The sequence below is a fragment of the Bufo gargarizans genome, chromosome 3, assembly GCF_014858855.1.
Source record: "Bufo gargarizans isolate SCDJY-AF-19 chromosome 3, ASM1485885v1, whole genome shotgun sequence".
NCBI classification, from domain to species: domain Eukaryota; kingdom Metazoa; phylum Chordata; class Amphibia; order Anura; family Bufonidae; genus Bufo; species Bufo gargarizans.
The window spans coordinates 496,729,903-496,756,368 of NC_058082.1; the positions used below are offsets into that span (position 1 = coordinate 496,729,903).

A 26,466-nucleotide genomic window follows, 5' to 3' on the forward strand; every position below is an offset into this window, starting at 1 on the left:
TATCTGAAGAACCTTTGGTGTCTGTTCTGACTGAAATGTCCATCAATCAAATGAAATGTTAAATGTCCATCAATTAAATGTATGCTAAAAATAAAACACCATGTAGTCAGAAGTATACAGTGATGAATAAGAAACAAATGGTACAAAAAATGTAATCTAGGAAAATCAATTGATTTAACCAATGACAAAGACAATTTCAACAGGGAACTTATTTTCAGATTGAGAAGGGTTATCCAAAGAAAAATGATATCCAACTGCCCAGGTCAGTGGTTCTTAACTCTGTTCTTTTTACGGCCTGGACAGACCCCAGAGATAATCAGTTAATCTGCCTCCATTACATCACACACGTACACACTGCATAATCTACCTCAAAGACGCACGTCTACAGTCATGTAGCCATTAGTATCACAAATGGAAGTTCAGTAATGAGGCATCTGGTGAGGTTTGATTCTTTTATCTGAAGTCAAGAATACATTTTCAAGGTGTGTCCAACCTCTTAAGGCGAGTCCACAAGTATATTAACGCAATAACTAGATGTAGATTGTAAGCTCTTGCGGGCAGGGTCCTTTCCCCCTCTGGACCAGTCTGTTAATAGTTTCAGGTTTATTGTATTTTATACTATGTATGTGTAACCCTCTCTTGATGTACAGTGCCATGGAATTAATGGAGCTTTCAAATAAATAATAACAAAGAAGAAATTATTTCCTGGTATACAGTTTAGTTGGGTACATCATAGGGCAGCACTTTTGTTTTATTAAAACCATTCATTTTGCACCCAAAACAACATTATGGATAATCGTATTACGTTTACTGATCATAATGAAATTAAATTAATTCGATCTACTGCTCAGGCAGTTGTAGATATATGTATATTAGATGTATAGTTTGTTTTTCAATCAGATATTTTTTTTATTAGTACAGTTTTTCCATTGACAAGCAAATTGCACATCAAAATCATACGGTCCAGTACAATTTGGACCCACAAGATTGTCTCATAGACAAACCAATCACAGTTAGTCAAACAGTAAGGGCCCATTCACATGTCCGCAAAATGGGTCTGCATCCGTTCCGCAATTTTGCGGAACAGGTGCGGACCCATTAATTTTCAATGGGGCCGGAATGTGCTGTCCGCATCCACATTTGCGGATCCGCCAAAAAATAGAACATGTCCTATTCTTGTCCGCAATTGCGGACAAGAAAAGGCATTTTCTGAGAGTGCCGGCAATGTGCGGACCGCAAAATGCAGAACACACATTGTCTGTGTCCGTGTTTTGTAGATCCACAAAACACATACGGATGTGTGACTGGACCCTAATTCATGAGTGCATTCCGTCAACAATTCCCCCCCCACCCACCTTGCTTCTATTAAGAGCCAGCCAAGGACTGCATACTCCAGATCTATTTATCCATAGGCCCCAAATAGCCTCAAATTCCAAGACACAGTTTTACTTTTACGATAAGCCCCCTTTTCCAACCGAATCACTACATTCAATCTTGCAATAAACTCCGCTACGTTGAGTGAGATCACAGCCCTGCATCCATCCAACTGAAGATTCAAAAACAGGTGTCTGAGATCACAGCATCACGGCAAGAACGTAAGGTAGGCCCGGGCCGGCGCATGCGCACAGTAAACTGTGATGCCCCAGCCAGACTGTGGTCATTCTATGCGGACGCGCCAATATCGCAGTCATCAGCGCATGCGCGCGATTACGCACAGTAGGAGGAAGGATAGAGAAGAGACCAAGGGCGGCAGAAGCGGCGGAGGGGGAGTGGATTGGTATGAAAATGACCCAGGGGCCTGGGCACCGGCCGTTGTAAGGCTGCCCCTGGGCACCTTCACAGCCTAATTTCCATACGGAATAAAAGTGTTTTTCGGAGGAACGATGATAGCAAGCAACATATGGTAAGAACAGTTTTAATAGGGGGGATGCCGTGGACATAAATCTGTTAATAGGTTAATAGGGTCAATCGGCGTGAAATACTCCCTTTAATATCTGTCGTCAGCAGAGAAATAGGTTGGTAAGAGTCTACTTGTGAAGGATCCCTGCCTGGTTTTGGAAGCACTACCACAATCGCCTCTCTCATCGAGCTGGGTAGAATACCATCCCGATAGGAGTCCTTAAAAACATTGCGGAGATGTGGAAGTAAGTATTCCTGGTGCTTCTTATAAAATTCCCCCGGCAAGCAATCCCCCAGGCCCCTCCTCATTAGGGAAGGCTCTTAACGCTAATGCCCCTTTCACACGGGGCGAGTTTTCCGCGCGGGTGCAATGCGCGAGTTGAACGCATTGCACCCGCACTGAATCAGGACCCATTCATTTCTATGGGGCTGTTCACATGAGCGGTGATTTTCATGCATCACTTGTGCGTTGCGTGAAAATCGCAGTAAGCGCTATTTTGTGCGTTTTTTTAACGCAACGCAGGCCCCATAGAAGTGAATGGGGCTGTGTGAAAATTGCAAGCATCCGCAAGCAAGTGTGGATGCGGTGCGATTTTCCCGCACGGTTGCTAGGTGACGATCGGGATGGGGACCCGATCATTTTATATTTTCCCTTATAACATAAAATAATAGCATTCTGAATACAGAATGCATAGTACAATAAGCGCTGGAGAGGTTAAAAAAATAAAAAAATTCAAAAAATTTAACTCACCTTAATCCACTTGATCGAGCAGCCCGGCTTCTCTTCTGTCTTCTTATTTGCTGTGTGCAGGAAAAGGACCTGTGGTGACGTCACCCCGGTCATCACATGATCCATCACCATGGTAAAAGATCATGTGACGGACCATGTGATGACCGGAGTGACGTCACCACAGGTCCTTTTCCTGCACACAGCAAATAGGAAGACAGAAGAGAAGCCGGGCTGCGCGATCAAGTGAATTTAGGCGAGTTAAATTATTTTTTAACCTCTCCAGCGCTATTGTACTATGCATTCTGTATTCAGAATGCTATTATTTTCCCTTATAACCATGTTATAAGGGAAAATAATACAATCTACAGAACACCGATCCCAAGCACAAACTTCTGTGAAGAAGTTCGGGTTTGGGTACAAAACAGGCCGATTTTTCTCACACGCGTACAAAACGCATTACGATGTTTTGCACTTGCGCGGAAAAATCGTGCATGTTTCCGCAACGCACCCGCATCTTTTCCCGCAACGCCCGTGTGAAAGAGGCCTAATTTCTAACTGGATGTCCCCAATTAACATTTCTTGATGCTCCCCAGACAGATTGGGCACTGAAATTCCCATTAAGTACAGTTATCTATCCGTCGGGCTGACCGACAGCCTTGATCGATAGACTTCTTTAAAGTAGGAATGGAATACTCCTAATATATCTATCTCCAGTAATTAGGTTTCCCTGCATATCCCTGATAGAGGTCACACAGGAGGGGCCATATTGTGCTTTAATAACAGTGGCTAGTAAGTGACCTGCACTCTCACCCTCAGTAACGTACTTCTGAGTCCTAAAAAATTGTTTATCCCTGGCTCTTACTATTAGATGTTCCTTTAACAGGCCTTGAGCGTCCTTCCAGTTATTGGCATTTTCCTGTGATGGATTTGCTCTATATTTAGATTCAGTGCTCAACACCCTGTTGGACAGTCTTGTGTATACCAACACTCATATTAGATGTATAGTTACCAGAAATGTTGTGTCAATACCTGGACAGGCTCTCTAGTGGATTGTGAAAGCTGTACTATGTCGTCCCCTGTAGCTTTTTTTTTTTACTTATGGTATTTTTGGTGATTCAGGAGAGTTTTGGACCACTTTTCTAAGCCATATGAAGTTCAGAAAAGTTCTGGCAACAGATTCTGCGGTGAAAAAAACCCCTGCAACAAGCAGTAAATAGGATCCGTTAGGTCCAGGATCTGCCATTTCCAGTATTCTGCAACTAGGCCAGAACAGAATACTAGAATTTAAGCGCAGATGTGCACTTAGCCTAAGGGCTCATGCAAACAAATGCGATTTCTTTCAGTGTCTGTTCAGTTTTTTTTTTGCGGACCGAATGTGGAACCATTCATTTCAATGGGTCCGCAAAAAAATGTAAATTAAAATATAGAAGTTACTCGGTGTGCATTCCATTTTCGTATGTCCGTTCCGCAAAGTAATAGAACATGTCCTATTATTGTTCGCATCACGGACAAGCATAGACCTGTTCTATTAGGGGCCAGCTGTTCCATAAAATATGGAATGCACACCATATTTTTTGTGGATCCGTTTTTTGCAGACCGCAAAATAGATACGGCCGTGTGCATGGGCCCCAAGTCTCAACCATTGTGCTATGACAAAAGGTTGCCAGGACTTTAAAAGCATAAATCGGTATTGTTCTTGTAGTGTTTTTTTTCTACTTACAAAATATATTTGCCATATTTTAATCATTTACTGGTTCTTGATATAGCAGTTGCCTGAAACAATAAAATCTGTGTACGCCACTGTCATGTACTTATGTTCTGTGAAGATCTCAAGCTAGCAGATATTGAGAGAGAAAAGCTGCATTTACAGAGGTAAACGGATTTGAAGCAACATGTCTTGCAGCACTACATGGTAAGACTAGGCAAAAATTTCACATTGTCATAAAAGGACAGATCATTCAGAATGGTACAAAAATATAGTTGCCATCATTAGACATGAGCTATTAAACTCACCTTCGAATAACCTCCACAGCCCATTTCCTTTTGGCAGCCTTTCGGCGGCCCACTGTGCCTCGCCACCAGGACTGGATTTGTATGGCTGTAAAAACAGATTTTTTAAAAGTTGCCTTCAAGAGCACAGTTACATATATTATACACTGACACTATCGTCCATTCTTAGGTACATTCACATCTGCGGCATCCCGGCTCTGGCAGGTTGTTCCATCAGGCTGTTCTCTGCAGGAACGGTCTGACAGATCCAGAATGCTGCAGATGTGAACGTACCCTTATCCATAGATAAGCACTGTAGGGACACCAAAGGAAAAATGACAACCAGAATATATCTGAACGCACAAGACCTTAAACGACCACATGCTGGACTAAATTTCCTATAGTCCATTGATGAGGTTATAAATTTAGTCTAAATTTGAGTAATGTAGTGTTATGATTAAGTCCTTAAAATGAAGTCCACAAGAGCGAAAAATGCGGGACCCCTATTATGTCTGAGTAAGCAAGTTGGCAACCCGTTTAATTGATATCTGAGGATTACCTCCGTGCACCTTATGTAGACTTTACAAATGTTATATGTACGGTCATATCTGTTACTAGAGTTATTGGAAGAGGACCACATGTTCTTCTAGGCACAAATTTACACAGCTTGTCCTGCTGCTAGAGATCTTGGGTGGTTAGAACAGAGACCCCGACTGAGACTTCAACTTTATAAAAAAGAACGTCTGGTTTCATGAATGAGAGTCTCAGTGCTGTTGCAAGATGTTTGCAAAATGTAGCCTATAAATGGGTTAAGGCTACTTTCACACTGCCGTTTCTGGGTCCGCCTGTTAGATCCGTTTCAGGGATCTCACAAGCGGCCCCAAACGGATCAGTTTAGCCCCAATGCATTCTGAATGAAAAAAAAAAGATCAGCTCAGAATGCATCAGTTTGGCTCTGTTCCGCCTCCATTCCGCTCTGGAGGCGGACACCAAAACGCTGCTTGCAGCGTTTTGGTGTCCGCCTGGCGATTTGGAGCCAAACGGATCCGTCCTCACTTATAATGTAAGTCAATCGGACGGATCCGTTTACATTGACACAAATATGGTGCAATTGTAAACGGATCCGTCCCCTATTGACTTTCAATGCAAGTCAGGACGGATCCGTTTAACTTACACTTAGATTTTTTGGGGAGAGAATAATGCAGACGGATCCGTTCTGAACGGATACCAGCGTTTGCATTTATAGGTGCGGATCCTTCTGTGCAGATACCAGAGGGATCCGCACCCAACGCAGGTGTGAAAGTAGCCCAAGAACAAATGCAGGGATCATGTAACCAGCAACACATATGCAACCGCAGTACTATTATAACAGCTATATTGACAAGTTACCCAGTAACCCTGTGTCCCAGTTACAGAAAGAAAGAAAGAAAGAAAGAAAGAAAGAAACCATTTAGAGGCAAATATAAGAAATACTCACCGGAATGCTTCATGTGTAGGAATTTTTGTCGCTGATGGTATCCTTTCCATCTAGCCTGGAGGAAGGTTGCTATAATGATTAAAAAAAATAATAATATACAAAATAATTAAAAAAGGTCATCTTGTGTTAATAAGAAAACGTGCCAAACACAGAGGAGACACACAGTCATGTACACAGGAGGACATAAGCAACAGATCAAACAAAAGGAAATAGTAATAAGACAAAACAACCAACCTATGCCTTGCTTCCTCACTTCTAAGGCATCCTCCGTGGCAAACAAGGTTTTTGGGAAACGAATAAAAATTTTCGTCCTAAAGAAAATAAATAAGAACATAACTAATACAGGTCATAATGCAAAAATGAGAATTCTGTTTCCAGAGATGACAGCAGACTAACATCTTACAATATAGGAGGGGATAATCAGTGTCATCTTCATAAAGGTACTCCCAGGAATAAAGACCCATTTAGGCTGGGTTCACATCTGCCTCCTTAATCTGTTCTGTCGGGGGAACACAGTGTACATGCTGGGCCTCGGCCAGACAAAAAAAACCAAAACAAAAACAAAAAAAAAACATTTTCTGTCTGGACGAAAGCTGGGACATATGCTAATAGGCGGCCGGATCCTACAACAGTGAATGGGGATCCGGCTGTGCTGCCTGATCGTCAGAGGAGACAAGAGCTGCAATTTACATGCAGCAATCACTTCTGCTGGATGGGGTCAGTGATTACTACTGCGATAACTCTTCCCCATAGAGAATCATTGTTTCTGAGCAGCAGATCCCTGTTAACAAGCATGATCTGCTGCCCAGAAATGATGATTTAGGTGTCCGCATCATTGATGCTTTCACCTGATAAGTGAGCCGGTCATAGGATGATTGGCTTCACCTTCAGGACTCATACAGATGACAGGATGTGTTTTGCTCTCTGCAAACCGCGTAAAACATGGATACCGGTGGTTTGCATGTTGCCATTTTCTTGTCCCCTTCTATAGAAATGTCCTATTCGTGTAGGCAAAACTGACAAGCATAGGCCATTTTCTATTTTTGGGGGGGACTGAACAGCACGGTGTGCGGTCCGCATTTTTTTTGCAGCCCCAATTAAATGAATGGGTTCGTAACCAATCCACAAAAAATGCAGCTCAGATGTGGAACAAAAATGCGATTGTGTGCATGAGGCCTTACATGGGCTGATTACTGGGAATGAGAGTTTCCCGATAATTGTTCTTCATAAAGGGACCTTAAGTCCAAAATAACCTGCCCTTGGCTTATTAGCCATCATCGGGTGCATGACAGCAAATGTTACATTTAGGGTACTTTCATGCTACTGTTATTCTTTTCCGGCATCGAGTTCCGTCCTAGGGGCTCAATATCGGAAAAGAACTGATCAGTTTTATCCTAATGCATTCTGAAAGGAGAGCAATCCGTTCAGGATGCATCAGGATGTCTTCAGTTCAGTCTTTTAAGGACGGAGATAATACCGCAGTTTTTTTCCTAATGACATGCATTAATGCCGGATCCGGCCCTGAGTGTTCCGGCAAAATGGATCCGTGAAAAATGTGAAAAAAATAAATGCCGGTTCTGTTTTTCCGGATGTCACTGGAGAGACAGATCCAGGCATTTCAATGCATTTGTCTGACAAATGCTATCGGTTTGCATACGTTTTGACGGATCCAGCAGGCAGTTCTGGTGACAGAACTGCCTGCCGGAATACTCTGCCACAAGTGTGAAAGTGCCCTTAGTTTATTAGCGTCAGGTAACAGCAGTGTTCTATTACCAACCAGGACAAAAAAATAAAAAATCTAACGCAAAGATCCCATCACGTTAATGTTTTTTTTTTTTTTCTCCCAGACACACCCAACCAAATATGTAAAAGTATACTCTGAAAAACTGTATATAGTTTTATATAGCTGCCATCCGGACAGAAACCTGGCAGACATATGCCAATGGAAGACAATTTTTTCATACCTCTGCCCCACAGAAGTTTTACAGATGCTGTACAGTATACATCCGGACATATACTGTGAACTGTGTGGAAAACATGGCGTACACTGAGCCTGAGCTGCCAATGTTCTCCACAGAACCACTTTTGTGGTGTAATAAAGATGCAGGTCACTTTTGCGGCAGAATCTGTGACTTTTCCCTCTTCACGCCACTTTTTAGAAGTGGTGAGAAAAGGTGGAGTCACCTCTACATAAATCTGGTGCATCCTCCAGCAGCGCAGGGGGAATCAGGACACCAGTCTTGATAAATGTCCCCATTGTTGTTAAATTTTTAGTCCAAAGATTTTGGCATGTTGACAGATCATGGTGCTGTCCAAAACTTCCAAACACACCTACTGCATGCTGGGTAATCCCTGACTGTGCAAAAAGGTCACCTCCTGTACCAGTCACTCCTGTTCTTTTCACTCTGCGCAAACCTTGTCAGCTATGAGTGAAAGATGCCACAGGGGCATCCCTTAAATGCACGTGCTAGAGGTTCCATCAGGAAATTGGTACGATGGAAATCTCAGGATAGACCACGTAGAAATTTTTTGAATAAAAGGGCCAGATATAGCATTTGTTTTGCTAAAACGATTATCTTTGTGCAATTCATCACATCGTGTAGGTTACCCAGAAGCAGCTCAGAGCTCACCTGCCCATTTTATACTCCTCTGGTTTATACCCAAGGCTCTTGACAAGAACTGCCACTCCATCCATTGCACGTCCATCCCAATTTGGCCAGGTTTCAGGGCAAAGAGATTTGTACCTGGAAAGATGAAATCAGGATGTGAACCTGTACATATTGTTAATGGTACGGTGGAAGACAGATTCACTTTAATGCCAATACCTCTGTAAGAAGATTTCATATTTTCGCCTGTATGCAAATCCAGCACGACGTACTCTCACATTCTCAATAAGCCCCAAATATTTCACTTGGTGTCTAATGAGAACCTCATCAAAGCGAGCTAGCAGAGAATCAGAGCATAAAAACCATCATAATAAAATCACAAACACAACGTAGTAACCATTTCCTAACCACATACTTTAAACACACACTTTAGGACCTTTCCTAAGTTGAGTTTAACAGGTTTGATCCCTGGGGGCCAAAGCAGAATGAAGGGGCCGTGGTGCTCATACAGATACAGCAGCACTGTACTGCAGCTCTGTCCCATACAAGTGAATAGGGCTGCAGTACCAGAGACAGCCGCACTCACAGGTATGTAGCTGTGTTGCCTTCATTCTGTTGATCGGCAGTGGTCAGACCTTATGAGTATTCAATTCTAAAGATGGGTCATCCGTGTTTAAGTCCCACTAAATCGCCTCTTTTTTTTTTTTTTTTTTATCAAACTTTTCTTCACACTTCATATATATAAATTTTAAAACATTTTAGTTTCTAACACATATTTCGTTAACACTGATTCAAGGTAGTCTGTGGTTTATAAATGAATTTCCAGCAGTCTGCAGTAAGGGTACAGATGGGTGCTACCAGTTTTGGGGGGCGTCCCTGCACAATCTGACATTATCCAATCAGTGCTGCCAGTGTCATACTGTGCATAGACACCTCCCCAAACTGGTAACACCCATCTGTACCCTTACTGCAGACTGCTGGAAATTCATTCATAATCTTCTAGTAGAAATATTAATGGAATGGCACAACAGAGTCATGGGAATAGATCCTCCAGAATTGTGGCGATATGGGGAATGCAAGTTGTTGCTAAAACAGACATGTAAGGAAAGGTAACAGGTCCTCTTTAAGGGAACAAAACTAAGACATACCTGCTTGTTTGGCATCATTTGGCTTTATGCAGCGCACATAAGAAGGCTGCTTAGACATAAGAATTTCCATCAGTTTTGATAAACTGTTTTTAAACTGGGTTGCTGCCTAAAATATAATCAGAATAAAACTCTAAGTGTAATGAATTATAACGCAAAAAGATTTCATTAAATAGAAACCTCCCTTGGAGAAAAAGTTTGCTTGGTCACAACACTATACTGTATATAGTCTGTGAAAACTGGGCCACATATAATTTAGCAAATGCAGGCCTCTTCCTAAATGCAGACCCCTCGGCCATCAGCTGAAATCACTTGTAAAGGCTGCAGGCATCTCCATTGCATGGTTGCAGGAACTCTCCTATACAATATCTATATGCTCTGTCAAGCAGACAACTCCATTAAAAAAAGCAATGGCTGGCAGAGGCTAAGTGAATATAGATCTTATAACAATGTCATTTTCAGGTACTAGTCTATTTCTACAATGGGGCCTATGGGCACTGTGTGCCTATATAGTCAGAGGTATGCACTGGAGGTAAAGATTGGGAAATCCTCCCAATCTATAACAGACAGACGCTGTAGAACAGTGTAAAAGTAGCTACAGGAACTGAAACTTTCAGTGGTAATCAAAAATAAAGTGCCATCAGGTGAAAACATCTTTCATGTGCATAGGTCCGTAAAGGCCTGTAGAGGAGTACATAGAAAGAGCACAGACCGTGCCAGTTGCTTTCACTCAGACAACTTCTCATACCGTCTCTGGCCTCTTCTTGTCTGTCAGCTCGGATCTGTCAAAGCACTGATGAGCTATTGGATTTCCAGAGTCACACATAACCTGTGACAGAAGAGAAGAACATGTATGAGTGTTCGGTGGCTGCTTCCTAGGAGGCTCAGCGTTCTCCTGAAACAAAAAACTATTTAACCTACAATTATACAGAGCCAGTCATTCACTTACCTCTTTCAGATTTCTAAACAGCAGATCATTGTTTTTATCCAGAAATCCTGTAAGAAAATCGAAAGACCAGTTAAAGAAACTTTCAGCAACGCACGCCTGTACCTTATAAGTGTTTAAGTCTGACCTTTTAATTAGTGTTGAGAGAAGCGAGCTTCGGATGCTTCACCCAAAGTCGCTTAGTTCAAAACTTTGGAATAATGCTGTACGGAGATCTGTCTCCGGACAGTATTAGAATGTATGGGCTCCGATGAGCTGAAGTAAGTTATTCACGTGTTGATTTTTTAATTGGAAAACCACTTGATACTAGTCGGAACCGAAGCGCACATGCAGTTTCATAGGTACAAATCTGCTGACAGATGCCCTTTCAAGCAGCAGAGAGGGAGACAAACTGCTGCCAGCAGAACAAAAAAAAAAAAAAAAGACATGCGGAAACTGAACATGTCTAATCTCCCTGAGATCTAGAGAGTCTACTGCCTGCTGGACTCTAAAGGTGAATTTTGACGAACCAATAATCGTCCAGAATATCAGGAACGAACGGTTCGGTGAACGCTTGTTCCTAATAATCTAAATGTGTCTCCGATCACCAGTTGAATGAGCAAAACGCTCGTTCATCGGGTGATCCTGTTGTTCGTGCAGGCACTCGAATCCTCCTGGGCAGCAGATCATGTGGTCTAAACATACATTTTGTATGGGGACGCGGGATTGCAATAGCGATCCCTCGTTCTCATACTATGGAGGAGATCTCTACATGTAAACACAGTGGTCTCTTTCACTGATCGAGCAGCCAACTGTAAGGAAGAAACGTTTCCTTCGCGACAATCTGCCACACTATCGGCCTGTCTAAACCCCACCTTAATTTGTAAGGGCAGAATCCAAGTTCAGTAAAGCTGCTTAATATGGTTAAATACTTAGTTTTTAGGGGTCCCCCCCTCCCCTCCCCACCCTTCCCCCTACAAGCAATAGATCTGCCTGCACGGAAAACTGCCTTGCAGTGTCACAATTGCAGTTTTACATCCAGTTTTGGCTGAGATTATTCCCCTTTGAAGTTTCTTGGCTGGACTTTGTGCAGTAGTTGGATATTTTAAATTCTTATTCACCACAACATCCACAGCCAAATGGCAAAGAATCGGCAAATGTGAACACACCCTTGTTTTTTGCAAAACAGAACATATTAAAATATTTAACCGCTTGCCGCACACCTAACGCCGAAAGGAGTCATTGCTGCGGCGCTCTCAGGCTACACCAACGCCGATGGGCGTCATCTCGCGTGAGCCGAGATTTCCTGTGAACGCGCGCACACAGGAGCGCGCGTTCACAGGATCGCTTAGTGCACAAGTTCACCTACAGCCTGCCGGCCGCGATCATTGGCTGGCAGGCTGTGGATTCTTGAATCGACCAATGAAATGGTTATGTCAGACGCTATTTTGAAAATAGCGTCTGATATAACTGCTGCCTGGTCCTCTGGTGGTCCCTTTTGCTTGGATCGACCACCAGAGGACACAGGCAGCACTGTAAGTAGCACCAAATCACCACACTACACAATAGATATTACCCTGTAATTTATTAACCCCTTATTTAGCACCTGATCACCCATATTAGACTCCCTGATCACCCCCTTATCCACCCCCCTGTCATTGATCACCCGCCCTGTAAGGGTCCCTCATCCCTGCCAGGTAGTTAGCTACTTGCTATGTAGTTTAGCGCCCAGCCCACCACACCGCAGTCACTGATTAGTCGCTGATTAGCGTCATCGCTGTCGCTAATCAGCACTAGTACTATATAGTATCTGTAAGTGATCAATACTGATCGCAATCAGATCTATATCAGTACATTAGGGTCACCTTAGGCTCTACAAAAAACGCAGTGTTCACCCGATCAGGCCTGATCTTGTGCGCACACTTGCGTTCAGTCCGCCCCACCGCAGTGACAGAATTTTTTTTTTCTGATCGCTGCAAAAACACCGTAAAATCGCTGTGCCACTATAAAAGATCACTTTTGAGCTTTTTGGATCTTTATTAGCGATCGCAGCTTTACTTCGCAAGCATTCCTTTTTACTAGGTAGGTTTAATCTTTTTCCCCGGGTAGTCTCAGAGGAATACCCCCAAAATTTAGTGAACCCAAAATGTCAAACAAGGGGTATTCCGCTGAAGAGGCCTACAGGATTCTGGTCGTGATGGATGAAAGCGATGGGGACGCCTCATCCGCTGAATCCAGTGGTTCAGAATATGAACCTGTAGACAGCAGTGGCACTCTAACCGCTAGCGAAGATGACGAGGTAGAGGTCCCTGCTACGGTCAGGCGTACCCGATCCCATGTCAGAGTTCTGCATACCCCGCATGATGATCCTCATTTGCAGCAGAGTGGTGCTAGCGCTGATCTTGTTTATGGTGCGGCATACACCAGCAGCGCAGCACACCCTGGACCTTCTACCAGCACTGCCGTATTCCCTGGTGAAGTGGCGAGCACCAGAAGGGCAGTTCCAGCTGGTACGGTGGCGTGGCACGTGCAATAACTCCCCTGTCGCAGCCACCGCGTTCACAGGCCCGTAGAACCCTTAGTCTCCCAGAAGTGCTGGCAAATCCTAATTGGCAAACCCCTGTTTCCGCCGCACCCGTATTGGCCCCTTTCACCGCCCAGTCTGGAGTTCGCGTGGAGACAGCTCATTTAGGATCGGCCCTTCAGTTTTTTGAGCTGTTCTTCACCGCGGATCTCTATAACCTAGTTGTGGCAGAAACCAACCGCTACGTCACACAGTTTATTACCGCCAATCCGGAAAGCTTCTATGTCCAGCCTTTCCGGTGGAAACCAGTCACAGTTTCCGAGTTTAAATTTTTTTTGGGCCTTCTCCTCAGCATGGGTCTAACTAAAAAAAATGTATTGCGGTCATATTGGTCTAAAGACCCAATACATTACATGCCCATGTTCTCTGCTGCAATGTCTAGGGCGCGTTTTGAGGCCATCATGTGCTTTATGCATTTCGCTGACAATAGCACCTGTCATACAAGAGGCCACCCTGCTTATGACCGGCTCCATAAAATTCGGCCCCTCATAGACCATTTGTCATCCAGATTTGCAGATGCGTATACCCCTAATCAAAACATCTGCATAGACGAGTCCCTAGTACCGGGCGCCTTGGCATAAAACAGTACATCCCCAGCAAGCGCGCCCGGTATGGTGTCAAACTGTATAAGCTCTGTGAAAGGGCCACAGGCTATACATATCGTTTTAGGGTCTATGAGGGAGAAGACTCAAAACTGGAGCCGGTCGGATGTCCTGACTACCTGGGGAGCAGTGGCAAGATTGTCTGGGACTTGGTGTCACCCTTACTCCACAAGGGGTACCACTTATACGTGGACAATTTTTACTCAAGCGTGGCCCTCTTTCGGCACTTACATCTAGTCGGAATTCAATGCTGTGGCACCGCGCGACCTAGTCGCCGGGGCTTCCCCCAACGGCTCGTTAGTACCCAACTTGCACGGGGGGAGAGGGCTGCCTTGTGTGACCAAGAACTGCTCGCGGTGAAGTGGAGGGACAAGAGGGACGTTTACCTTCTGTCCACCATTCACGCAGACACGACTGTACAAATTGAAAGGGCAACTGGAGTCATTGTGAAACCCCTCTCTGTCCACGACTATAACCTTCACATGGGAGGGGTGGACTTCAATGACCAGATGTTGGCTCCCTATTTAGTTTCCCGACGCACCAGACGCTGGTATAAGAAGGTGTCTGTTTATTTGATGCAATTGGCGATGTATAATAGTTTTGTTCTCTACAGTAAGGCTGGGAGAACAGGATCCTTCCTAAAATTCCAGGAAGAGATCATTTCGGAAATCCTGTATCCAGGAGGGTCTGTGCCCCAAGGCCCTGATGTAGTGAGCCGGCTACATGGCAGACACTTCCAGTCTGTCTATCATGGTACCCCAACTCAACGTTCCCCAAGAAAAAGATGTCGTGTCTGTAGCAGGGGTGGAATAAGGCGTGACACCACCTTTTTTTGTCCTGACTGTCCTGACCAGCCTGCCCTATGCATAGGGGAGTGTTTCCGCAAGTTCCACACTCAGGTACACTATTAGAGTAGGGATTGCGTACACAGGACAGGCACACAGGGGTCTTAGGGCCCATTCACACAGAGCTTCCACAAACCTCTCCTTTCACCTGGGACAAAGTGCATAATGTACTTCGCCACATCTCTGGGCGATTTGCGCTTTGCACATTGTCCCATGGGGAAGGAGAGGTTTGTCTTATAAAAGGTAAAAAAATAAAAATAATCACCAGTAAGCGGCCTGTTTTTACCTTCTAGGTGGACCAAGCGATCAAGCAGCTGCAGCACTGATGTGCATTCTGACAGAAGCATTGCGCTGCTGTTAGATTACACAAAAGTCGGTGTATGCGGCGCTGCAAGACGAGATTTCTCCTCTGCAGTAAAAGATACGTTTGCCGAGGCATATGAGCTGAGGAGGTGGCGGTGTTCATATGCTTTGGCAAACACTTTGTATATATTAAAAAAAATAAAAAAATCCCGGCAATGATTTATTCATCCACATCGATTGATGTGAATGGAGAAATCGGGTTTGCCAGGGCATACGAGCTAAGTGGGTATGGATGTTGGGCGGAGCTCCTATGTCCTGGCAGATGCCTTTCCCCTCCTTTTTATTTTTGGCAGAGATTTTTTCATCCACATTGATCGATGCGAATAAAGAAATCTGTGCCGTTCTCATTACCTGTATGCTCAATATAAAGAGAATAGCAGAAACTCCTAATGCTGGCCATACATGTAATGATTGCGGAGACCCTCAAATACCAGGGCAGTACAAACACCCCACAAATGACCCCATTTTGGAAAGAAGACACCCCAAGGTATTCGCTGAGGGGCATATTGAGTCCATGAAAGATTTAAATTGTTGTCCCAAGTTAGCGGAAAGGGAGACTTTGTGAGAAAATAAAAATAAAAAATCAATTTCCGCTAACTTGTGCCAAAAAAAAAAAAAAACATTTCTATGAACTCGCCATGCCCCTCATTGAATACCTTGGGGTGTCTTCTTTCCAAAATGGGGTCACATGTGGGGTATTTATACTGCCCTGGCATTTTAGGGGCCCTAAAGCGTGCAAAGAAGTCTGGGATCCAAATGTCTAAAAATGCCCTCCTAAAAGGAATGTGGGCCCCTTTGCGCATCTAGGCTGCAAAAAAGTGTCACACATGTGGTATCGCCGTACTCAGGAGAAGTTGGGGAATGTGTTTTGGGGTGTCATTTTACATATACCCATGCTGGGTGAGATAAATATCTTGGTCAAATGCCAACTTTGTATAAAAAAAGAAATGGGAAAAGTTGCCTTTTGCCGAGATATTTCTCTTACCCAGCATGGGTATATGTAAAAAGACACCCCAAAACACATTGCCCAACTTCTTCTGAGTACGGCGATACCACATGTGTGACACTTTTTTTGCAGCCAAGGTGGGCAAATGGGCCCACATTCCAAAGAGCACCTTTTGGATTTCACAGGCCATTTTTTACAGATTTTGATTTCAAACTACTTTGTATGCATTAGGGCCCCTAAAATGCCAGGGCAGTATAACTACCTTAAAAGTTACCCCATTTTGGAAAGAAGACACCCCTAGGTATTCCGTGAGGGGCATGGCGAGTTCCTAGAATTTTTTATTTTTTGTCACAAGTTAGCGGATTATGAGACTTTGTAATAAAAAAATTAATAAAAATCATCATTTTCCGCTAACTTGTGACAAAAAATAAAAAATTCTAGGAACTCGCCATGCCCCTCACGGAATACCTTGGGGTGTCTTCTTTCCAAAATGGGGTCACTTGTGGGGTAGTTATACTGCCCTGGCAATTTAGGGGCCCATATGCGTGAGAAGTAGTTTGCAATCAAAATGTGTAAAAAATGGCCGGTGAAATCCGAAAGGTGCTCTTTGGAATGTGGGCCCATTTGCCCACCTTAGCTGCAAAAAAGTGTCACACATGTGGTATTGCCGTACTCAGAAGAAGTTGGGCAATGTGTTTTGGGGTGTCTTTTTACATATACCCATGCTGGGTGAGAAATATCTCGGCAAAAAACAACTTTTCCCTTTTTTTTTATACAAAGTTGGCATTTGACCAAGATATTTATCTCACCCAGCATGGGTATATGTAAAATGACACCCCAAAACACATTGCCCAACTTCTTCTGAGTACGGTGATACCACATGTGTGACACTTTTTTGCAGCCAAGGTGGGCAAATGGGCCCACATTCCAAAGAGCACCTTTCGGATTTCACAGGCCATCTTTTACAGATTTTGATTTCAAACTTCTTCTCACGCATCTGGACCCCTAAAATGCCAGGGCAGTATAACTACCCCACAAGTGACCCCATTTTGGAAAGAAGACACCCCAAGGTATTTTGCGATGGGCATAGTGAGTTCATGGAAGTTTTTATTTTTTGTCACAAGTTAGTAAAAATAAGGAAAAAAATAAATAAAAAATTCATCATTTTCCGCTAACTTGTGACAAAAAATAAAAAGTTCTATGAACTCACTATGCCCATCAGCGAATACCTTAGGGTGTCTACTTTCTGAAATGGGGTCATTTGTGGGGGTTTTTCTACTTCTGGGCATTGTAGAACCTCAGGAAACATGACAGGTGCTCAGAAAGTCAGAGCTGCTTCAAAAAGCGGAAATTCACATTTTTGTACCATAGTTTGTAAACGCTATAACTTTTACCCAAACCATTTTTTTTCCCCAAAGACATTTAGAACAATAAATTTAGAGAAAAATTTATATATAGATGTCGTTTTTTTTGAAAAATTTAACAACTGAAAAATTTCATTTTTTGGCAAAAATTTAGTTAAATTTCGATTAATAACAAAAAAAGTAAAAATGTCAGCAGCAATGAAATACCACCAAATGAAAGCTCTATTAGTGAGAAGAAAAGGAGGTAAAATTCATTTGGCTGGTAAGTTGCATAAAGTTGTGGAGTGCCGATTTGTAAAAAAGGGCCTGGTCACTAGGGGGTTATAAACCTGTGGTCCTTAAGTGGTTAAACCCATCACAACACAAAAGATGAGCTGTGTGGAAATGTTATTTCATTAACAGGACATTAAGACCAAATATGGGAAACAGGGTACATTCACATGTTAGGGCAGCAGTCACATCACCATTTGCACAGTGTTGGCCTCATTTATCAGGTTGGAGGTTTGAATTAATCCAATAAAAAGGAATGAATGCAAGTTACCTACTACACTGTAATTCACTTCTCCTGCATAGTGGAGCAGGCGGAACTCATCTCTTCCAAGACATTTTCTAGTTTTCTGGTCTCCAAGTTTGTGTCTAGATAGAGAAAGCAAGTGATCGATAAAGACCAAACAATTCAGTCTCCAGAATCCAATCTGTGTACATTTTTTTTTTTTTTTTACCATTGGAGGTATATGTTGGCGTAAGTACTCTGTACGGGAAAGCACAGAGAACAAAACAACAACAACTTTCCTATACAGTAAATTAAAGGTTACAACAAGAAACGTTGCCAGACACTGGGTGCACAGGGGCCAGAGGATGCATTCAGCAGTGACTTTCCTGAAGCATACGCCAAGCTTAGTGAAAAGGCAAAATGTGAACAGACCGTTTTGTTCAATGTAAAAGGTTCACATTCACAATTTACAAAAACAAATGCATTAGCCAACGTTAAAACCTGAATAATGTAATGGACTTTCAGAAGAGAAAAGGCAGGGATGGTGGCACTTTGTCTCAAATGTAGAAGGAAGCCCAATCTTCCTATATTACAATCTGAGAGGTCCGGTACATCACAAGACTCATGTGAGCAACAAGAGCTGCGCTCTTAGAACACCTTTCTATCCAAAGTCCTGCATCATGAAGAGCAGGGAAAAGAAGAGAATTAGGAATGTTATGCCCTAGGTAATAATGAAGCAGCTTAGAGCTGATAAATGAGGATGGAAACAGTTGGAAATTTGGGTCTTGTGAAGCAAACGTTTACAGATGGTATCGTCTCTAACAGGAAGCCGGAGTTTACACATTGCAATGTGCGGGCATACCCACCCTGTAAGTATGCCGAGTGGTTTAAGGGGGTATTCCGATTCAACTAAAATGTTATATAACTCAGGAAGTAAACAGTGAAGCCCCATTCAATGACTAGAAGAGGAGATCTTGAAAGTCATGTGGAACGGATAAAATTAAATTAGTGAGAAAAATATGGAATGAACAAGCATTATTTGAGTACCCCTTGTAAGTGCCCATCAGACATACAAAAAACCTACATATGATAATGACACACAATACACCAATTCTAAGCTTAATAAAATAATCATGGCAAACATTTTACAATTGTGCAGTAAAAAAAAAAACATGTAGAATTGTGGGTTCTCATGACTAAGGCTAGTTGCACACTAGTGTTAAAATCTTCCGGCAGAAGAACAACCTGCCGTAGTTCATCGTATCCATCACAGCTGGAAAGGGCTGGATTACCGCCGGATCCCCATTGACTATAACAGAACTCGGCAGGGACCCGGCCTGTTTCCGGCATTAGTGCCAGGATTCAGAAGGACAAAAACTTCTGCAAGCAGTGTTTTTTGTACGGCCAAATCCTGACAATGCCAGAAACAGGGCGGACCCCTGCCGGGTCACATTATAGTCAATGGGACCTGGAGGGGAAAGATAGCACCCGGTTGGTTGTGCCAGAAATGAACACTGGCAGGCTGTTTGTCTGCGAGAACAGGCTTCAGAAGATTTAACTAAACAGCCAAAGACAGCATGGTGTAAAATATTAAAATAAGGGATCTCTCCTTACAGATTCTCTGCTGGTCTCTACTCCCTGGTCTCTCGACATGTAGGAAATGACCAGGGATTGGATGTCTGCTTTTTTACCTGTGCTGGAAGGGACCAGGAACCACAGTAGTGGCACAGCCATGAACCTTCAGAAATCGAGCGGCCGAATATCGGTAAGGTGTTTCAAAGGATATGTCCCAAGATGTCACAGCTCACCATGCTTGCTTTGTCTCTGTTATTGGTTTTAAAGTTTGTTTCAAATTGCCCATCACTGTCCACGTATATATTTCCTGATCAACCTAATGCATTCTTATTTCAACAGATACATCCAGAAAAATATTTCTTGGATTTTATAGGCACGCCAACATAAATGGGGATGTGTGTAGGGATTACATAGTGTATGTCAATCATTAATAATCTAGAGCTGCAATCATTCATAGATTTACTGTCTATACTCACGTAACAAAGTGTGGGTGGTTTTTCACAGTCTCTTCCAGCTTCTCTAGGAATGTCGTATCTGTGGCTTCTCCGGGACGCAGACATTCTTCATCCTACAGAAGGAACAGAGATAATACAACAAGTCATCAATACAGTCCCTAAACAAGGCACAAACCCATGCGAGCATCCTGTTTGCTAAGCAGTGAGCTAGAAAATAAACACACTTACCAAGATGGAAATGATGCCTTTGAACTTCTCTTCAACCAGATCACAGATTATTTTGTTATTGAAATACTGCACAGGCTCCCACTGTAATGTAAATGGGAAACTATTCATAACCAGTAAGGGTGAGAAAACCCTGCTGCCATAAACTACGTCCATAGATACGGTATTACTAGTTACAATATGCTGGCACATCATTATCTGAATTTCATTTGCAAGCAATTCCATATAATAAAGCTACAGTTGCAGGGAATGAAGTACAGATAGGAGTTAGTACATTGTCCTTGTTGCTATAGTCTAGAAAAACTACCCAAACTGTCATACAGTGCCCCTTTCCTGCACGTTAAAGATGTCAGAATATACATCTTCAATGCAGTTCATACAAATATCCATATACATCAATGTACTATACACATCCTAACTACCACTTATCCAAGCTAGTAAGAATGTGATCATGGAAACAGCTGGTTACTTGGATCCATGCAATGCACCACAGTCCGGGAAAGTGTACTGTGCTTACATGGGTAACCGACGGTCAGGCAGCACCTCACAGCATCAAAAATCTCTGCATGTTCCAGGATTCACTCCTAGATTTGGCTTACAAATAATGACTAAACACTCAGCGTATGGGCTCATGCACACAAATTTATTTTGCATTCCGTTTCGCAAAAAAAATAAAACATGTCCTATTATTGTCTGCATTATGGACAAGGATAGGACTGTTCTGTTAGGGGCCAGCTGTTCTATTCCGCAAAATACGGAATGCACACGGGCGTCATCCGTATTTTTTGCGGACCGAAAAATATATATGACCGTGTGCATCAGCCCTATGACCGTGGCCTTTGCAAAGAAAAAGGTACACGTTGCTAAGTTTTGTGGGGACATGAGAAAAACGGGTGCTAGGTTTGCACCTGTAATACTAATCAATGATACCGCCACAAGCCAGGCAGTGAAGTAGGTTTAAAGGGAATCTGTCACCCTGATTTTGGACTATTATCCACAGTAATGCATAAGCAGTACTGCAGATAGGGAGTCCACAATTTTTTTTTGCCTACTACCCTCCATCCCCCCAGTCAGCCCTCAAATCCGTTGAAAAACAGCCTGGATTGCTGTGCTTACATAATGGAGAGGACCCCTGTGCACATGCTCAGCAGTCCTGACAATGTATTTCAACGGATATCTGAGCGCTGAGCGGAAGAACGGAGGGCAGTAGGAAAATAAAAATAGTCATCTGGTCTCCATATCTGCAGTATTACTGTAGATAATGGTCCAAAATCAGGGACACAGTTTCCTTTTAAAGCGTACCTTGTTCTGTGCCTGCGACTTTTCAGAATGAGCTGCAACAACACTATATGTGGCCATTATATCTCTTCAATTCTACACCAGTTTTTGTCTATGCAGATTCCATCTCTAAGGGCTCATGCACAAGTCCTATCCTTGTCCATAATGAAATAGCAAGGATCGCACATCCACATGCTATATCCAGGCCATTATCAGCTGATCGGTGAGCTCCAACACCATGCACTGATCAGCTGCTGAGGTATAGCACTGGAACACAGCTCAGTCAATTGTGTACTGGATAAATCACTTCTGCACTGCTCCCTTTGACTTCAATGGGAGCAGCGGTGTAGTAGCAAGTTCCCTCCATTACACAGTTAATGGTTTTATGTAGTTCCAGGGCCAGACCAACACCTGAACCGTTGATTGTGGGGGTGTGGGATGTCAGACCTCTGCTGATCAGCTAGTGATGGCCTATCCTGAGGATAGTCAAACTGGATAACCACATTAAAAGAGAACATATAGGATTTCAGTTATGGCAGAAGACAACACTCTGCTCTACGCATGCAGCAATTGCTTGCAATACATTTTATGGGTATACAGAGTAAGGGTCCATTCACACGTCCGTAGTGTATTGCGGATCCGCAATACACCGGGCCGGCACCCCTATAGAAATGCCTATTCTTGTCCGCAATTGCAGACGAGAATAGGACATGTTCTATTTTCTTCCAGAGCCACGGACCGGAAAATCGGCGGCGCTCTCCGGAAATGCAGATGGGTACAGCACACTGTGTGCTGTCCGCATCCGTTCCGCCCCCGTAGAGAATGAATGGGTCTGCACCCGTTCCACACAATTGCGGAACAGATGTGGACTACAATTGCGGACATGAATGGAGCCTAACAGGTGTTTGGTCAGAGAGGAGAACTGAAATATCAGTTGTATATAAAAGTGAGAGGGTGTTACTTACCGCAATCCCCTCAGATTCATACTCTTCCTGTTCAGACTTTAGTGTCAGCTCAATAAACAACTGCTGAAGCTTCTCATTGCAGTAATTTATGCAAAACTGTTCAAAGCTACAAAGAAAAAGTACCACAAACATAAATGAGATGCATCACTCCGACATTTTATTTATTTATTACCAATGAGCAAATTCCTAAACATTTAAGACTCAGTTAAGGCTACTTTCACACTTGCGGCAGTGAGATCCGGCGGGCAGTCCTGTCGTCGGAACTGTCCGCCGGATCGGCCGATTCGGATGTGACTGGAAGCATTTGTGAGACGGATCCGGATCAGTCTCACAAATGCATTGCAAGAACGGATCCATCTCTCTGCTTGTCATGCAGACAGACGGATCAGTCTTGTATTGTTTTCACATTTCTACCGGTCTGCACATGCGCAGGCCAGAAGGACGGATCCGGCATTCTGGCACTAATACATTACTATGGGGAAAAATGCCGGATCCGGCATTCAGGCAAGTCTTCAGTTTTTTTTGCCGGAGATAAAACCGTAGCATGCTAAGGTTTTATCTTTTGCCTGATCAGTCAAAAAGACTGAACTGAAGACATCCTGAAGTGATTACTCTCCATTCAGAATGCATGGGGATATGCCTGATCAGTTATTTTCCGGTATAGAGCCCCTGTGACGGAACTCTATGCCGGAAAAGAAAAACGCAAGTGTGAAAGTACCCCAAGTGTTCTTTAACTCCAGACCGATGTTTATTTCTTTTAATGAAAACTACAAATTGCTACAAACATACATAAGAAAATACACTAAACCTTAAATAACATTGTGGATAAAGTCAAGAAAACCAGTTTCACCCTGCCATTTTTTCTAGTGCAGGGAAGAAACGTTAAAAAAATAAAAATAAAAATTTCCTCAGTTGTCAATAAAGGAGTCGTCCACTGACAACCTAATACGCCGAAATGCTACCTTTTTGCATACGTGCACGACTTCTTCCACTGTTCTGCTTTGCCCAATAGGAAAGACTATGAAAGGGATCTAGGGGGCACACATGATGGCAACAGAGGTCATTTACTACAAACTCCATATTGCATTGAGTATGCCTCTTCCTTTCCCCAGCTGTCTCATAGCTGCCTATAGTCTCCTTCTTCCTCATGCTATTGCATATGTTCAGTTTGCTTGTAAATTGAATATCTTGGAAAAAAGGCAAAGTTCACGTTTCAGTTATATGGTCAGTTATTTCTACCAGTTAGGGCTCATTCAGACGGTCGTATGCTGTCCAAAAAAATGCGGATCCGTTTTTTTGCTGATCCATAGACTTCAATAGGGCCATGTCTTGATTTTCACTGACAAGTATAGGACGTTTCATTTTTTTGCTGAGCCGCGCAATGGAAGAAAAGGGCCCTATAGAAATGAATGGGACGGCATCTAATCCGCAAAAAAACAAACAAAAAAACTGATCCGCATTTTTGCGGACAGCATGCACGTCTGAATGAGTGAAGCCTACTCAGAGATCAGGTGTACTTTAAACATTTACACCTATTCTGTGTTTTGGACCCGCACCTGGTTTTGGCCCTCGATAACTGATCAAAATAACTGCTGCGTCCAGTGATTGACTGCCGAAGTCATGTGATGCCCATTAATAGAATGTGGATTCCCAGAGACCCAGGACCTGCAGCGGTCATATGATGCCCATCAACAGGATGTTGATTCCCAGATTCCATAACCTGCCAAGGTGGCCGTGAAGCAATGTGGCCGGATTCCAGTGGCAGGGATCCTGTAAGTATGAACCCCACCGTGGGTCCAGCCACTCTGAAGATTTCTGTTTAAGTTTAATCTTGGATAACCCCTTTTAACTCTAATCCTATAAGTGTGCCCTGTGGATAAAAAATATTTCCAATGCCAAAAAATGTACATACGAGAAATATTACCTGTTATGTTGAAAGACTTCAAAACCATATATGTCCAGAAGTCCTAAGACTGATGCATTCCCCAGACTGTACATGTCTGAACCCTGAAAAAGGCACACAGTGGGTTACAGCTCTAACGTCACAGTAATCCTCCTTATCCTGTTTACTTTTCACTAGTGACCCCAATGATCTATAGGGTCACATTGTGCACACAGAACTCAAGGACAATCTCCAGACTCACTTCGTTTTAAAATCACAAGTCCTACAGTAAATTGAAATATCATTACAATGGAAACCCTTTGGAACAACTGCCCAAAACTGTATTAAAAAGTGGTCTTCTAGGGAATGTGGCCTGTATGTCTACCAGGTACTATATGGTGGAACTAGAAATAGGTCACTTAAAATATGGTCAGGTCTTCAGAAGAGGCTTCATTTTAGGCCTCAGGCACACGATCGTTGTGTGTTTTGCGGTACGCAAACTGCGGATCCACAAAACACGGATGGCGTCCGTGTGCGTTCAGCAATTTGTGGAACAGCACGGACAGCCATTGATATAACTGCCTATTCCTGTCCGCAAAACGGACAATAGGACAGGTTATATATTTTTGGGCGGACCACGGAACTGAGCAACGGATGCGGACAGCACACGGAGTGCTGCACGCATCTTTAGCGGCCCCATTGAAGTAAATGAGTCCGCATCCAAGCCGCAAAAACTGCGGCTCGGATGCAGACCAAAACAAAGGTCGTGTGCATGAGGCCTTATTTGTGTAACTGTGCACAGAGAAACAACTTTTTATTAACTATACCTTATAGGCTAGCGATTTGTTAATCTTGCCGACAAGCCATGAAAAGGTGCGTCCATAAATTGCTTTAGCCAAGGCATCTCTGGCATAAGCAGCTTGCTCCAGATTCAAAGGACTATTCAGCTAGAAGGGAGAGAGAAAAAAAAGAAAGAAAAAAAAGAAAGCCAAATCAAACAAAAATCACATTTGGTAAAACAGATTCTGAAAGTGGTTACAGCAGTGGTTTAATGCAACCATCAATGTGCTTCCCAACCACTTGAGAAATGGGCATGTACGCCTGCAGGGATTCCACTTCAGTTCTCTTGGGGTATTACCTAACAGCAATTAATAGGTCAGCTAACCAAGATATTGGATGCTACACAGCTTGTCCAATACAAGTTACACTACACATTCTAGACATAGTAGTCCAATAGTTACCAGACTGCAGATTTTACCTCTTCTCCTTTTGCAATGATCTTTTTGTGAATAAGAGATTCCCGTAGTACGGTACTATCTACAGACAGAAGCTGCAAAACAAGACAAGCGTTTGTTAGGTTGCATTATGTTCACTAGAATATCTCTTCACAAATTCATCTCCTCTGGCTTTACAGCCATAATATCCTATTATTTCAAAAGGTGTGACTGGCAGAGCAGGCATCTCCTGCCCTTTCCTTTGCGTCGAGCTCAGACCAGGAAGCGGAGACCTGGTAAGGACAGAATGGCAGCGGCAGAGGATCAGTGAGGTGAGGAAGGATTCTTTTACATTTTTACAATATTCTGTCCCCTCAATGGGAAGGATTCTTACAAGTAAAGTCATCACTCCTGTTATTTGACTTATTTTATAGTTTGTTACTCTGTAAGGGCAATTTCACATGAGCGTAATCAGTGCGGGAAATACACTCAGTGTGACAGCAGTATTTTACTGAACACTGCTCCTGTGACACGCATGATAAACACCTCCTATGAACATAGGTGATCCATTGTTCTCTGACAAGTCATCCTCATAAAAACTGGTGAGGAATCAGGATAGCAGTGACAGTGCAATTGTTCTCTTGATAGACCCAGATAAAGATGTCCATAGAAGAGTATTGCATTGATTAATGTGATATTCTAATTAAAGGGGTTGTCCCATGAAAAATATTCTACAGTTTTCAAACCAGCGTCTGGATCTGAATACTTTTGTAATCGCATGTAATTAAATAATTTGTATAGCCATTGTGCTAGTCAATAAAATGTAACTGTACAGCGCCACCTGTTTATTTTTATTTCTTTGTCCTGCCCATTGAGATGGCCGCACATGCTCAGTTTCATCCTT

General features: G+C 43.1%; 1 protein-coding gene across 7 annotated transcripts in view; it reads right to left on the reverse strand.

The window, feature by feature from the left end:
* Positions 1-26,466, reverse strand: part of MYO1C (myosin IC) — a 135,010-nt gene that overhangs the window by 21,006 nt on the left and 87,538 nt on the right. For all 7 annotated transcript variants that reach the window (XM_044283864.1, XM_044283863.1, XM_044283859.1 and 4 more), the window contains 15 exons: positions 25,607-25,678; positions 25,176-25,295; positions 24,391-24,473; positions 22,467-22,572; positions 20,227-20,307; positions 20,020-20,111; positions 18,017-18,111; positions 10,796-10,842; positions 10,595-10,675; positions 9,850-9,955; positions 8,921-9,038; positions 8,726-8,839; positions 6,330-6,406; positions 6,096-6,164; positions 4,643-4,727 (listed from right to left, as the gene is read on the reverse strand). In XM_044283864.1, coding sequence (XP_044139799.1) covers positions 4,643-4,727; positions 6,096-6,164; positions 6,330-6,406; positions 8,726-8,839; positions 8,921-9,038; positions 9,850-9,955; positions 10,595-10,675; positions 10,796-10,842; positions 18,017-18,111; positions 20,020-20,111; positions 20,227-20,307; positions 22,467-22,572; positions 24,391-24,473; positions 25,176-25,295; positions 25,607-25,678 — 1,346 coding nt within the window. The remainder of the gene's footprint in view (positions 1-4,642; positions 4,728-6,095; positions 6,165-6,329; positions 6,407-8,725; positions 8,840-8,920; positions 9,039-9,849; positions 9,956-10,594; positions 10,676-10,795; positions 10,843-18,016; positions 18,112-20,019; positions 20,112-20,226; positions 20,308-22,466; positions 22,573-24,390; positions 24,474-25,175; positions 25,296-25,606; positions 25,679-26,466) is intronic.